Source organism: Lolium rigidum, chromosome 3, assembly GCF_022539505.1.
Source record: "Lolium rigidum isolate FL_2022 chromosome 3, APGP_CSIRO_Lrig_0.1, whole genome shotgun sequence".
Lineage (NCBI taxonomy): Eukaryota > Viridiplantae > Streptophyta > Magnoliopsida > Poales > Poaceae > Lolium > Lolium rigidum.
The window spans coordinates 246346406-246361349 of NC_061510.1; the positions used below are offsets into that span (position 1 = coordinate 246346406).

The window sequence follows — 14944 nt, forward strand, 5'->3', positions numbered from 1 at the left end:
AAAACTGAAGTTTTATAAAACCAATAGTATTTTATGCATCTGGCAATACTTCAGTTCAGGAAAAGGAGGTTTAGAGTTTTTTTTTCAATACTTAAAAAATAGCACGTTTTGAGGCATAATGATGTATTAATACTGCAGTCAATAGTCACATCCAAACACACTAAAGTATTACAAAATTCGGTATTTTGATAAATTATAATATTGTTGAAATACTTTAAAATTACTTCGCTCCCAAACACAACCTTAGTATTTTTGTGCATTTTTTTCTATGGTACAGCCAACAACTTATATTACGACTTACTATGATTTTCTAGTCCTATAGATGATACGGCTTCCCGGTGCTACCTTTTTCCCCTATTTCTACGATTTTTGGATCGTTCGAACCAAAAATTTCTTAATTTGGCGCCGAATTTCGGGAACAATCATGAACATTCCTTGTGTGCTGTGTGTGGTGTATGACTGTGCACGCACCCTGCTGTCCGAGTTGCGGCAGTGAGGCCCGCAGTCTGACACCACATGCGCGCGCGCTGCTCCTTTCTTAAAGGCTTCTGTCATGTCATGTCGTCTTCTCCAGCGCTCAGAGTTTCAGCTCAGCTGCATCTTTCCAAACTTCCCATTCTGGTTTCAGTTTTCCAACTATTCTCCTCCTCTCACTCACTCCTACCAAGTGTTTTTTTTCTGTTGCTCCCACTATTTATTTCCCTGATCTTTTCTTCTGCGTGAACTCTTCTTGATCCCGGACAGCCATTTCTTGTCATTCGCACAGCAGCAGGTACCTGTAAGTTCTCTAGTCCTCGATTTGCTTTCTACTCTTAGTTCCTTCTGAATTATGGTTCATTGGTGTTTCATGTGAGCAGAAATCTCAAATTTGATTTTGGGATGTTCCCCTAACTATTTGCTCTTGACGACTCCCATCAGATGCATAAACTTGGTACCATTCTTCGCAGAGCCTTTGCTTGGTCTTGGCAATTTTTCATGTTTTTTTCTTTACACAAATCAAGAAGGATCTTGGCTTCGTGCTTGTGAATTCCGACCAGTTCATCTTCTTGGTTGTGGAATATGCCGCCGGCTGTCATTGGTTTCTTTGCACTCGCAGCCCCCCTCGTGCCCAATTTGATAACAGAGACCCTGTCCAGATCCAAAAGATGATGGTTTTATTCCTTTCGACATCCAGCTGACTGTTCCAGTTCAAATTTGGGCTTTCGGGGGAAAGAATACCTCTGATTTTTTTTCAGGATCTTCTCAACTAAACAACTCCTCTGATTAACTTATTCGTAGATCTTATTCTGAATTAAGAGTAGGCGCCAAAGCCAGTGTCAGTGTCACTGCCAGCTGCAATTTTATTTATAAAACTTAACGAATGGTCTGATAGTTCATCAATCTAGCCATCTAACTGCTCAGCGACGTTTCCTGTACACATACAAGATTTATTTTTAGCTTTATATATCTTTCTTGTGTTGATCTGGGAATGCATATGTACACCTGTCTGTAGTCCAATTGAATTTTATTCAGACAGGATAGTATCAGCCTGTCATCCTTTCCATGTCTGAAGTATAGACTTTCCACACAGAACAGTGGAACAAATTGACAGTGTGTTGAAACTAAGCTATATACCTCAGGTTCCAGAGGTGGATAAGGCAGGGAATGAGTACAACCAAGGTGAAGAGGCGTGTGGGGAAGTATGAGCTAGGCCGGACCATCGGCGAGGGCACATTCGCCAAGGTCAAGTTCGCCAGGGACACCGAGACTGGGGACCCGGTAGCCATCAAGATTTTGGACAAGGAGAAGCTTCTCAAGCACAAGATGGTTGAGCAGGTCACTGTCTAAATATTAAGTTTGTGATCTCAATTATTTCTTGTTTTTTGGTGATCTTTCATATCTAGTCGATTATGATGGGCCTGCACTTTACATTTCCTTCCCCTTGTTGCTCTCTGTGGTACAAATCAAATTGCTACTTTTGCCAGAATTCATTAACTTTTGATGGAACTGTTTCTTTGTTTGTGCTGCTCATGAGTAACTCTTTGGTGGAATCGCAGATCAAGCGGGAAATTGCAACAATGAAGCTGATTAAGCATCCAAATGTTGTCCGCATACATGAGGTAGTTCAAGGAATTATCGTACTTTTTTTTCGATATTCCAGTTAATCTTGTAATATTGGTGCATCTTGTATAGGGTCCATGCCAAAGCACTCAAACCATCTCTTTCCAATCATGCACCTGAGTTGTCAGAAGTATGGACGCAATTATTTGGCATCTCTTTCCAAATTAATATTTATCTTCAAAATTTAGGTGATGGGAAGCAAAACAAAGGTCTACATTGTTTTAGAATATGTCACTGGTGGCGAGCTCTTTGACACAATTGTAAGTGATATGGTACATCCTTTGCGTCCAGTTTATGCACTTATTGTTAATTATATAAACTGACGGTCATCGCATATCCCTCGTCATAAAGGTTAACCATGGTAGAATGAGGGAAGATGAGGCAAGGAGATACTTCCAACAGTTAATTAATGCTGTTGATTATTGTCATAGCAGGGGGGTGTACCATCGTGATTTAAAAGTGAGTTCATCTCCATCTCTGCTTATTGTTTTCTGTCAATGGTAAAGTTACTCCAGAATCTAAACCAAAATATTACATGCAGCCGGAAAATTTATTACTTGATTCATGTGGAAATCTGAAAGTGTCAGATTTTGGGCTGAGCGCCCTATCTCTGCAGCTCAAGGTAAGGGTTTATTGCCTCATGCACTCCAAAAGTTACCACGTATAGTCTCCAAAGTTCACATTATGCATTAATTGATAATCATGTTCTTCGATGTTTAAAAACTCTCTCCCGACATTTTTTAAATATTTTATATTTTTTGGTTCAGGAAGATGGATTACTGCACACGACTTGCGGGACTCCAAATTATGTTGCACCAGAGGTAATTTCAGAATATTGTAGAAACTAAACTTGCCAATAGTTTTTTTTACATAGTTTTACCAGGAAACACTAGTAACAATTAAACAATTTTAACTATTTCGCAACAGGTCCTCGAAGATCAAGGCTATGATGGTGCAATGGCAGATTTGTGGTCATGTGGAGTTATTCTGTTCGTTCTGCTAGCAGGGTATTTGCCTTTTGAGGACTCTAATCTTATGGCCTTGTACAAGAAAGTGAGCATTGTTCTTCGTTTGGAGCACTATTATGGTTTCTTGTTCATGCTTATTTGATTCGTTTTTCTATTCTTCCTGTCAGATATCGAATGCAGAATTTACATTTCCACCTTGGACGTCTTTTCCTGCCAAGAGGTTGTTAACAAGAATCCTTGATCCAAATCCGATGACGGTATGCTAGAACACAGTAGCTGGTTCAATCAGTACTTAGATAGGAAAATCTCCTGACATAATTATGCAAATGGATCCCTAGTACTCACACCGTGGATCCTATAGTGGCTTGTAGATCATCTAAACAAATAGTAGGCTTGTGGATCACATGATGCCATTTCCAATTTTCCATTCATCAAACTTTTCTAATAAGCACGCACAGAGATGGTGTGCACCCAGAGAGAAATAAACCCATTTTGCTCCATAATGTCAAGCTAATGTCTTGAGAAACTGTGGCAGAGAATAACAGTTCAAGAAATGTTAGAGGATGAGTGGTTCAAGAAAGGTTACAAGCGTGCGGAGTTTGATGAGAAGTATGATACAACTTCGGATGATGTGGATGCTGTCTTTAATGATTCAGAAGTAAGTCCATGGTTATATGCAAACCATGCTGTCTTTCATTTCTGTTTCTACCTCATGCAGAAATCCCTCCCTCATGGGTTCATTTTCACTTACCAGTTTTATGCATGTGGTCTGACTTCCTCCAGGAGCACCATGTGACAGAAAAGAAAGAAGAGGAACCAGTAGCTCTTAATGCGTTTGAACTGATTTCAATGTCAGCAGGCCTCAATCTTGGAAACTTATTTGACTCTGAGCTGGTACGAAAACATCCTAATAGCAACCTGAAACTTTGAAAATTAGGATGTGTGTTGACTTAAATTGTCAGGGTGTCTATGCTCTACTGATATAGCCGAAATCATGGCTGAAATATGCACTAGATTTTTTAAAATCACCTCTAACTCGATATCTCAATTACAGGGAAAATAAAACCTGTAGTTGTATATGCCTATATATAATATCTCTACAACTTAGAACTTTATGCTCATTTCTATTATTAATTTATGATTTGAAAATTCATTCTTACTAACACTTCAAATGACTGTATCGACAGGAATTTAAGAGAGAAACAAGGTTTACATCAAAAAGCTCACCAAAAGACATTGTCCGCAAGATTGAGGAAGCTGCAAAGCCTCTAGGATTTGATGTGCAGAAGAAAAATTACAAGGTCTGTCATGCAAAGCTTGGTTTAATAACAGTCTGCTTGAGTATATTTTCTTACAAAAATAGTTCTCTGTATAATGTATATGATCTTCAAAATATTTTTCCCTGAAGATTAAAATTCTTTTTATTGTTTGGCCAGCTGAGACTAGAAAAGGTGAAAGCAGGGAGGAAGGGGAACCTCAATGTTGCTACCGAGGTAATTGTGAAGAAAATGCTGAACTGAAGTCTACTTTGTTAAGATCATCAGTCTAACTTTCTTTTTTTTTGCATTATCATTTAGATACTGCGAGTTGGACCTTCTCTTCATATGGTTGAAGTTCGCAAAGCAAAAGGCGACACTCTAGAATTTCACAAGGTAAATATCATATTGTGAACATTATGCCAATTATAAACCTGATACACAACTGAGATGTGCACCAGTTCTTACATTTACACTTCCCCAATCTCAGTAACCTGTAGTCAACGACTAACCTGAATTGTAAATTAAGTTAGATATCTTATCACCTTCCATTAGTATTTTGTACTAAAATGCACAAGTCTTGATATTGTGGTGCAGTTTTACAAGAACCTTTCAAACACCTTGAAGGACGTTGTTTGGAAATCCGACGATCTCCAGATCCAACATTCCTAGCAGCAACTTTGGAAGAGGGGGGATGGGTAAACTATTAGCATCTCATTCTTCCAAGTTGATCCATTTTCAGTAGCTGGATCAAAAAACACGTTCATTGCATTTTGTAAGTACTGGTGGAGGGCCCCTGTTGACAGGTGTGCTTGTCCTCCACCGTTGTTGTATATATGCTGTATTTTGAGAGATTTTTTTGGAACTGTTTAAGTGAAGCACATTCAGTAGGTTTTGCTGTTATGTTTAGTATGTTAGTTTTCTTAATTCCTATCGAGACACCTTAGAGCAAGGCAGCCATGAGTTCACAGAATGGGTAGCCAAATATGCTGTTACCATTTGTAAACTCACATTGTTCATCGTTGTCAATCATGGAGTAATTTCTTGTTTTGTCTTGTACTTGTTACTCCTTTTCTTGTCAGTTGCGAATCAGAAATGGAAAGCATGAATTTTCAGAGGATGGTACACGAGGGGATGCAGCGGCTGTGACTCGGTTTGTCGGCATCCTTGTCCTTGTCCTGGTCCGGCGGTTTATCGTCATCACCGCCGGTCTTCTCTTCTCCCACCATGTCACGACTGTTTTGCTGTGACTTGCGCCGTCTGCCATTTGCACAAGCAACACACATTGTGAGGTTCAGATACATGTCATTCTACCATACTTTGGTTAATTAAAGATGCGGTGAGGGCGTTGCAAAACATAAAATAAAAAAGAAGGTTTAACTACGAAGAACAATTAACGCAAGTTCATGGAGCGTACCGTCGTTTAACGCTCCGGCCGATCTCCATGATCCGGAAAGCGAGAAGGTAACGACACACGCGGAATCCATTCTTGAAGAGCGGCGGCACCGAAGGTTTCGATTCCGCCATTTCGAGCCTGCAGAGATAGATCAATCTGCTGTAAGAAAAATCAAGAAGCTCGCGTTTCGAATTAATTAGGGATTCGCAATCGTAGAAAACGTAAACAAAAAATGGCAGTACTGACTTGGACATCATGACCTTGGCGAACTCGGCGTAGTTGATCTGTCCGTCTCCGTCGATGTCGGCCTCGCGGAGCATCTCGGAGAGCTCGTCGTCGGTGAGGCGTTCGCCGAGGTCGACCATGACGCGCCGGAACTCGTCGAGCGAGATGAATCCGTTCTGGTCCTGGTCGAAGACCTGGAAGGCCTCCCTGAGCTCGTCCTCGGCGCCGGCGTCGCGCATCTTGCGTTCGAGGAGGTTCAGGAACTCCGGGAAGTCGACGGCGCCGTTGCCGTCGGCGTCCACCTCGGCGATCATCTTCCGTAGCTCCTCCTCCGATGGGCGCTGCCCCAGCGAACGCATGACCGTGCCGAGCTCCTTGGTCGTAATCGTCCCTGTAGGTTTTCGCGCGCGAAATCGGATCGAATTGAATTCAGCGCGCCAACGAGATCGAATGGCGATTGATTGGATCGGATGGAGGAAGAAGTTGGGATTGAATTACCGTCGCCATCCTTGTCGAAGAGGCTGAAGGCCGCCCGGAACTCTTCGATCTGCTCCTTGGACAGTTCATCCATTCATTCGTTCGGCGATTTGCCGCCAAATCGCCTGCCTGGTAATTGCGCTGTTCTTTCTTGGTTCTTGCGTTGCCCGAAAAGATCGGAGGGCGGCGTTTCGAGCGGTTGCTCTGCATGAACAGAAAGTTTTTGCGGGGCATCCCAGTGCAATTGTGGCCTTGTGGGCCGTCTTCCAGACACGGCCGAAATGCTCAAACAAAAATCAACACTGCATAAATACAATCATTTTAAGCGGCTGTAACATCTAAGTTTTTATTTTAAAAAAACCTAGGTACCCTATACTATCCTTCTTCCAATGGGCATGCATACATGAGTCTATGCCACGTCATCACTTAATTGCTAAATTTGGAATTCAAAACGATCATCTCGCAAACCGTTAATCCAGTTACTTGACCGAAAATTCAATTCGGCGCCCGGGTGCGTATGCTCCCTCTACCAAAAAAGCATATTTTGAAATGTCGAAAAATTTGAATAAAAAATACTACATGTACATCTCCATAATGTATGTGCATTCGCCAAGTTTCACGAAAAACTAATGTTTTTTTGTGGTCTATGTAAAAAGGAGAAACTTTATCTTGTGAAAAACATTATTTTTAGCACTGAATTTTATCTTTTTTACATACGTCACATGATAAGTCGATTTTTTATGAAACGACTTTGTGAGCCCGTAGCACGTGAAGATGTACGTATGATTTTTTTTGTTTCAATTTTTTTGAAATTTAAAATGTAAGTAAGATGCATTTTAAAATATAGGGAGCATATGCACCCATGTTCCAAAACACCACTCCCCGCTTTCATATTTTTAACAATTTTGGCCCTTTCAGTAGACTCATGCGACACCTACCCCATCCTCAAAACTATTTCAAAATCTGACCTTCTAGTTTGCCTCCATTCTCCTAGGCGGCAAACTAATGTCCAAGAGCATCTCCAGCCGCATCCCTAAGAGCGCCCCCCAAACGTCGCCGGATTGACCGTTTGAAGCTGTGTTTTCTTTGTGCCATGTTTAGGGGACGCCGCTCCAGCCGCGTCCCCCAAACGCCGCCCTCAAACTTTTGTTAATATTAAAATACTTTTTTTGCATATTTATTTCAATAGAGAGGAGAACATTCCACAAACTAAAACATAATTGGGAACATGATTTTACACAAACTAAGACATAGTTTGAAACATGGTTTCCACAAACTAATACATAGTTAAAACATTGCAAAATTAGGAAACCTAATTAGTGTTAGCATCGGCATGTTTCGTGCGTTCGCTGCCAAAAAAGAACACTCTCAGGCACTCTCAGTCACCCAAACTGGAAAATCCAGCTGGTAATGATAACCATGTTGGTCTTTTCGAGGAAGAACATTCAGAAACCTATGTGCCTATTTTCGCTGCGAAGAAAGAACAATCGGTGTGTTCAATCGTTCTCCTCATCGTCGTTACCGTGGTAGTGCCAGCGGCAGGACGTGTCGTCGAACACCTTGACGCTCATATCCGCGTTGCCTAGGTAGGAGAATGTGAGCACGCAGCCGGCTTGGAGGTCGTGGTAGCACGCGAACTTCTCCCAGTCGGTGTGGAGGTACATCTTGCCGCGCCCGTCGAAGAGCACGTCCACCGATTACCGGCAGCAGTCGCAGCCAGAGTAAATGCAGTGCGGCCGGCTCGTTGCCGACGACGAATTTGGCGAACTTGTCCGGCAGCTTCTGGATGCAGAGTGGTTCGTCGTTGAGGATGATGACAAACTCAAACAGCAGTTGGTGCTCTTCCTGCAGGTACAATGATGAAGACGATGACGTCGCAGACGACGACGACCGTGTAGCTCTGCTGCGGCCGTGGCCACGACCACGGCCGTGACCTCGGCCTCGGCCTCTGCCTCTACCAGCCATGGCGTCGAGTCTTGAGATGGTGGCGGCTAGGGTTGAGGAGAAAGGCGCTAGGGTTTGTGTGTGAGAAACGATGCGAGAGCGACCTTTTTATAGGCATGGAGGCGGTGGAGCGGTGGCGCTCATTAACGCCGGCACGGAGAGCTAGACGCGACGAGACGCTTCGCCGCGCCTCTGCGGAAACTGCACCGTCACTTGGGAATAAAATTTTATCCAGCGCGTCTCAAATATCTTTGGGAGATGCATAGCGGACGCGGCTGAAGATGCTCTAAACCTACACAAATTTTCCGAAGGACTTCGGTGGGCCATGGCATGAGTTTGGCTGAAACACAAGTTTGGTAGCACGCTATTAAAACCAAACCTAGGGGCTAAAACCCGATTTTGTTTGTATGAGTTCAGAAGGGCTGGATAACTCTAAATTCAGGCTTTTATTCAGCAAGAATAGGTTTCACTGATGGTGTGGGGAGTTAGTTTGTGGGACACGTTCCCTTAGTAGAATAATCGATACATCAAACAAAATATGAGTACTAAGTTCTTACATAACAAGCTACCGCCACTGAGTTCATTTCGAGCATGGTTTCAAAATAAAAGCACACGTTCTTATGGCATGTACAATAGGGTGACATCAGTCTTCTCTTATGTCTACCACGTTGGATTTTTCTTTAGTTGGAGGAGAGAGAATGGAGAAAGAGAAGGTTGTCTCCCCTTAGCTAGAGATGATCATTTTCCCATTGTACCACTTGTCTTCCCTTAGCCACACACCTACTAAAGATAATTACTTCTCATTTATTACAAGGGATAACAATAAAAGATAATGCATTGTACCCCTTATATTAATCGTCTTCTATAGATGATTTATTACAAGGGATAACAATAAAAGATAATGCCTTTATATTAATCGTCTTCTGTAGATAACGTGTACTACTAAGAGAAGACATGCCTTTCCTTTCATTGTACATGCCCTTACATACCAGGCACAGTGTTGCCCAAGATAACCAGTGGTTTATTCGGTTTTCTTATCTTTGAAAATGGTTTTTCAAATTTAAATGATTCCAAGCTCAGTGTTGCCCAAGATAACAAGTGGTTTTTTTTTGTCTGAGATCCCCAATTAAAGTTTAAAGCTCTGGGGCAACAGGCCGGACAGGGCATAACTCTTCTTAGCAGATGTATATCCAGCTAAATTATAAGAAACCACTGAGTAACTAAATTATCAGATAACGAAAACTCCATTTGGGCGAGGCAAGGGGGTGGGTATCATCCAGAGTTACTGATTATCTTCAAACTAAGGACCATAATATTACATAAAACTGAGATAGTTGCTTCAATAAAAGAGATAAAAATATCTTGAATACACAATGTTGAAAACAGATGCTTGCCATATCACTCTAGTTGCATATTCAGTTCATGGATTTCATAAACCTTGGATTAGCCAGGCAGCGCTACAGTAGGTGTCTCGGCCCCAGCTATGGTTGTATCTATGTTGCTAGGCATCAGCACGTTGAAGCCATCAGCTGCTGTCGACAGGATCATCCCAGGTATCTGTGGGTGCCAGTGCAATTCTTTCAAATCTTTCTGGCCCTGCACACAGAGAAAATGATCATATGTACTTGCTACTTTACAGCAAAAAAATGTTGCCAATGTTGTTTTAACATGAATAATACTTCAGCCATTAAAGATTTAAAAACTGGAAGTTAAAGCCGTCTTATGCAAATTTTTCAGAAGAAATTTGATAGAATACCTGATGAACAAAGAGAAGTTGTGGAGGCAAATCTTCAGGAGCATTTGCCTGCTCCTTCATCTTAGCTCTGAATTCAGCTTCCTCTTCTGCATCTTTTTCCAATGAAAGATCCCAAACTCTGAAGGCAAACAATTTAGGATGTCACGCAGCAAAAGAATTTAAGAAGCATAGAACGATGGGATGGAAAGAGGGAGGGACAGCTACGTGAGTTGATGATCAGCACATGATACAGCCAATGTTGATGCTTCATGTGGACTCCATTCCACAGATGTAATCGGGTGCTTGTGGTACTCAAAATGTGCTACCAATGAGTCAGCCTACCAAATACAACAGAAACACAATGGAAAAAGAGTTTATGTGAATATATCATTCTCAAGTGATTGCACATATAACAAAAGAAGCTATTATTAGTACTCCCTCTGCCCCGAGTTAGATGTCGCAGATTTGTCTAAATTCGCATGTATTTATACCCTAAAACGTATCATTCAGGAAAGAGGGAGTAGTAAACATATCAATATATATTTAGTAAGACCAAAAATTGACAATAGAACAACTGCCAGCTGGTAGTCTAGCTGCACCGGTTTTGACACGTGCGCACTGTATATACAAATAGTAAGAATAGTATCAAGCAACAAATCACATTGATAATTCTAGCAGCAAAGAGATGCCACATTTTCATCAACAGAAGTTTTACTCGTATTCTATTTTATTCAACATGCCGTTTTACCCGTCTTCTATTTTATTCAAAATGCCATTTTACCCATCTTCTATTATATTCAAAATGCCACTCTACTTCTATTTTCCTTTCTGAATATTGAGTTCATAGACAGGCAAACAGAAGCCTAACTCAAAAGTAAATAACGAGAACACAAATCAGAGAAAAACACCATGTTAAGTGGATAGTCTGAAGTAAACAAGCATAGAGAACTCTACTTCGTCAAGATGAAGGTACCTTGATTAATCTAAGATCACGAATTGTGAAACTGCCATCATCACATCCTGAAGCTATCATACAGCTAGCAAGCCTGGTAATGGAGTTCACAACATAAATACATTATTGTATTAGAAGAAATGATAGTGCTCAACTGCTCAAGAATATAAAAACCCTACTAAATTTACCGATTCCAGGAGATAACGTTCACATCAGCATTGTGGGCCTTCACAGAAATAGCAGGCTGCTTCCCTGTCCTGATATCCCAAATACATATTTTTCCATCTACTGAACAAGAGGCAAAAATGTTGGCTTCTGTGGGACTCCACTGCAAGAATATAATCATAATATTTGAGACAATAAACATTTTTAGAGCACATAGGAGTTGACATATGATACATCATTCAGTAACATGCCTGCAGATCCTCAACGCTGGCTGAGTGTCCAACAAAAGGTTGTGTATCTACTTCCCAAGTGTTCGAAGATGGCTCCCAGAGGTGAATGGACTTGTTACAATCACCTGTGTCGAAGAATCAGTAATTGGTCTAGAATATATACCAAATTAATGACACTGCATCTATGAGTACACGACGGCAAGCGCAACATGTAAAATTCAAGCCACCGTAGCGGAGGGCAAACATTCTAAAATGGAATATGCATATTTCATACCAGAAACAAGTCTCCCAATAACATGTGGACTCCAATCAATCGCGTAGCCTTCATCTTTATGGCCACTAAATACTTTCAAAGGTACATGATTATGGATTATGTCCTCTTCTTTGTGTGCAACAGGTCCTGAATCTGCTAGTGAATTAAGGAAGGGTTTGAAGTCCCACACCTGCATATGTAGAAAAGGATGACACAGTTAATAATAAGTACTACACAAAGAAGTAGTCAGATCACTACATTATTTTCCCTGTCGAGTTTTTCAGAGGGAAATAAGATTCACAAATGAGATGGTGTTGTGTTGTGGAGCGCTATGCTCCTAAGAAATAGTGTGCACAGATTATACTAAATGTTCCTTGCTAAATAGGGCTGATGATTGACCTAAAATGATGAGTGGGCTAACCATGAGTAAGTAGAAGGGAAAGAGGGCCAAAATAAAGTACCTGAACATGACCTGTGTCTCCCCATGTAGCACATATGTGTGGTTGTTGAGTCATTGAGCGTATTCGGTTTACACCCCTGCATGGGCCACCTTTTTAAGCTGGTACATACAACATTGATACATCAACAAAATGGAGCACTGAATTGTGGAATAGAACAATTGATGTCAAAGCAAATCTGGAGTCATGCACTTGGAGAAAAATACATGCCTGTAGGATGGGCTTTATATCTTCATTGATTTCCTCTTCTTCTTCATCATCATCACTGCTGTTGTCACTATCCATATCACTGTCAGCATCAAGTTTTGAAGATGGTATGGGTTCCCGCTTCTTCCCCTGGATGTTGGAAAGCTTGAAAACGGCAACATAATTCCATGCAGCCTTTTCAGCCTGAAAAAGTGATGAAGCCTAGCCCTTAGTTCAGATAGACAAAGTGCATGGAAATATATTGGTTGAAAAGGTGAAACATAGATGGTAGACAAGTATCAAAGTTTCTTGTCATGGACTAATTACTTGAGATTCCATTTATATCATGTTCTTTCTTCAAGAGCAAAAGTCCAGCATAAGATCGATACGCTAGTTGAATTTGATTGTTAAACTTGAACAAACCACATCTAAGCCTTACATGTTGAAGTAACCATGAAACAAGAACCATAACATTCCAACTAAGTTTTCAGATATGGTTCATGTGTACTAAACATTAGCAGTTGTATGACATTCCATCTTAATAACTGAATAAGAAACTCATGCAAAGAGGTAAACATCATACACATTCCGAAACAAAGTTCTGGAAAGATAAACTCAAAGCAATACATGAAGAGGCACCAACAGTAGAACAAGGCACTCTGATATGGCCTTACAAATTGTCTTTTAGACCATTATCACTGGTGCCGGTATGAGGCACAAATGAACTGCAATCTTAGTTTTGCTAGTAACACACGTGATGAACTGAAGTAGATGTAGAACACACAGTAATATTTTATCTGTCTAAATATTTTTGAAAAGGTAAAGACAGAACGCAACCTGAGTTCCGGCAACGCCATATAATGTGTGTGGGAACTCTGATCGGACAAGCCCAAGTTGGTCGCGCACAACATCAAAGCTACAATGTGAAGGATATCGTTGAGAACAGAGCATATCTTTAGTCTGAAATTACAATGCCCGCTGCGGAGAATTTAAGTTTTACCTCAAGCATGGCCAGCCAGTACTAAAACCTCGGAGATAGTTGTAAGCCTCGGGATCAAACTGGAGCTCCTCCCCCTCCTCTAGTTCATCTACGCCTGGTTGCCATACCTGCCAACAAAATCCACCATTGATTGAAGTGTAAGTCCACATACACGCTTCTCAACATCATTCTTACCATCTCGGCAGCCATCTATACGAACCAATTAATAAAGATTAGCTACCGAAACGAACGATTAGTGCTCCCTCACCTTTGCTGGACCAGAAGCCGCCGCAGGGCTAGCAGAAGATGAAGCCTCAGTTTTCTTGGACGCCTGGCAAAGCAAAACACCGCCCAGAAAAACACGGAAGTTAGGGGCATTAAGCTAGGATAATGGATGAGAATATGAACAAAAGGCCACTGCGGACTAGCGTGCCTTGGTCTTCTTGGACTTGGACTTCTTCTTGACTGTGCGACCCATGAGTCCGCCGACGGTGCGCGGTCTGCCGGATAGGGAGAGAGGGGAGCGTCTAGGCGGTGGCTGTCGGAGTTGGAGGAGGCGGAGGCGGAGGCAAGGGCGGCGGGGAATTAATCGGCGGCGGCAGCTCCAGCCCAGGGTTTTAAGGAAGGACGGGAGCTTCCGCTTAGATGGGCCGGGCCGCAAGCCGCGTGGACCCTCAGGGCACTTTCAGGGCACAATTTGTTAGGTCGGGACTGTTCTGCCCGCGCGCCGTGTAGTTGGACCGGTCCACTATCAAGTTGGGACCGGTTTCCCAACAGTTTTCTTTTTATTTTCTGAGTTTCATTGGTTTTTTTTTTGGTTTTGTGGTTTTGCTGTTTTCTGTATGATATTTTCGGTTTTTGCGACAGTATTGTGAGATCTTCAAAATATTGAAAAGTGTTCAAATTTAAAAAGATATTAAAAAAAATTCGAACGAATTTACAAATTGAAAATGTTCACCATTTAAAAATGTTCATTGTTGAAAAAATGTTCTGATTTTGATTTTTTTTATAGAAAGTTCAGATTTTAGAAATAGAAATTGTTTAATTTTCAAAACATTTGAATATGAAACAAAGAACGATCGTAGTTATTGAGCCGTTTTCGGGAGTGGCCCACACGGAGGCGCACACGGCCAGGCGATAGGCCCCCAACTAACAATAATTATTATCTACATACTTCAGTTGTTGTTTTCGGTTGCGTTACTAAACTAACAATTATGAAAATTAAACACGCTACTTTTTATTTTATAAATATAGGGATATAAGTTCACGACAAGCCTCCCTAATATGGCTCACGCGATCATTCGCATGAGCCTGCATTTCTAGGATTGACGGTTTCAGGTTGCGGGTGTACTCAACCTCCCTTCGTCGCTGGTTATCATGGATCTCGCCGTGCCATAGCTCGCGCAAAGCTTGCACGAGCTCGAATGGGTGCGGAGGACCATGCCATTGTAATAACAAGCATGCATGCTTGGCCCTCAGCCTTGCGACTGCACATCAGGAACCTACGGTCGCTGTCATCTACGTGATAGGCATGTCGATGCAATCACAACACATGGCGTGGTCATCGTGTTCCCTGAACTAGGCGAAGTCCTAGATATGCTCCGGTACTCCAGGAACATT

At 41.7% G+C, this 14944-nt stretch overlaps 3 protein-coding genes across 6 annotated transcripts; 1 reads left to right on the forward strand and 2 right to left on the reverse strand.

Annotated features, from left to right (window-relative positions):
• The first annotated feature begins 562 nt into the window (after positions 1-562).
• On the forward strand, positions 563-5374 carry LOC124703233 (CBL-interacting protein kinase 32). Of its 4 annotated transcripts, none has more exons than XM_047235455.1 (15): positions 563-778; positions 1607-1815; positions 2037-2099; positions 2289-2360; positions 2452-2559; positions 2642-2722; positions 2868-2921; positions 3028-3153; positions 3236-3325; positions 3604-3726; positions 3852-3962; positions 4256-4369; positions 4505-4561; positions 4646-4720; positions 4922-5374. In XM_047235455.1, the coding sequence occupies exons 2-15, from the start codon at positions 1645-1647 to the stop codon at positions 4994-4996; spliced, it is 1320 nt and encodes a 439-aa protein (XP_047091411.1). In that variant the 5' UTR covers positions 563-778; positions 1607-1644; the 3' UTR covers positions 4997-5374. The 4 variants fall into 4 exon arrangements, with proteins under 4 accessions (XP_047091411.1, XP_047091408.1, XP_047091409.1 ...); XM_047235452.1 differs by having other exon boundaries at positions 564-778; positions 1513-1815; XM_047235453.1 differs by having other exon boundaries at positions 564-778; positions 1571-1815.
• LOC124703237 (neo-calmodulin-like) lies at positions 5093-6551 on the reverse strand. Its single transcript, XM_047235458.1, has 4 exons — positions 6444-6551; positions 5967-6336; positions 5742-5858; positions 5093-5584 (listed from the first exon to the last, which is right to left on the reverse strand). Exons 1-4 carry the CDS (start codon positions 6514-6516, stop codon positions 5437-5439), a joined length of 708 nt encoding a protein of 235 aa, XP_047091414.1. The 5' UTR covers positions 6517-6551; the 3' UTR covers positions 5093-5436.
• Positions 6552-9632: 3081 nt separating this feature from the next.
• LOC124703232 (protein HEAT STRESS TOLERANT DWD 1-like) lies at positions 9633-13892 on the reverse strand. The gene is given in 14 exon segments (XM_047235450.1): positions 9633-9962; positions 10123-10240; positions 10327-10439; positions 11075-11147; positions 11242-11381; positions 11470-11573; positions 11723-11891; positions 12163-12236; positions 12239-12260; positions 12370-12549; positions 13183-13261; positions 13346-13452; positions 13593-13655; positions 13758-13892. Coding segments are annotated over 14 exon segments (1440 nt in total). The 5' UTR covers positions 13803-13892; the 3' UTR covers positions 9633-9809.
• Between the last annotated feature and the right edge of the window lie 1052 nt (positions 13893-14944).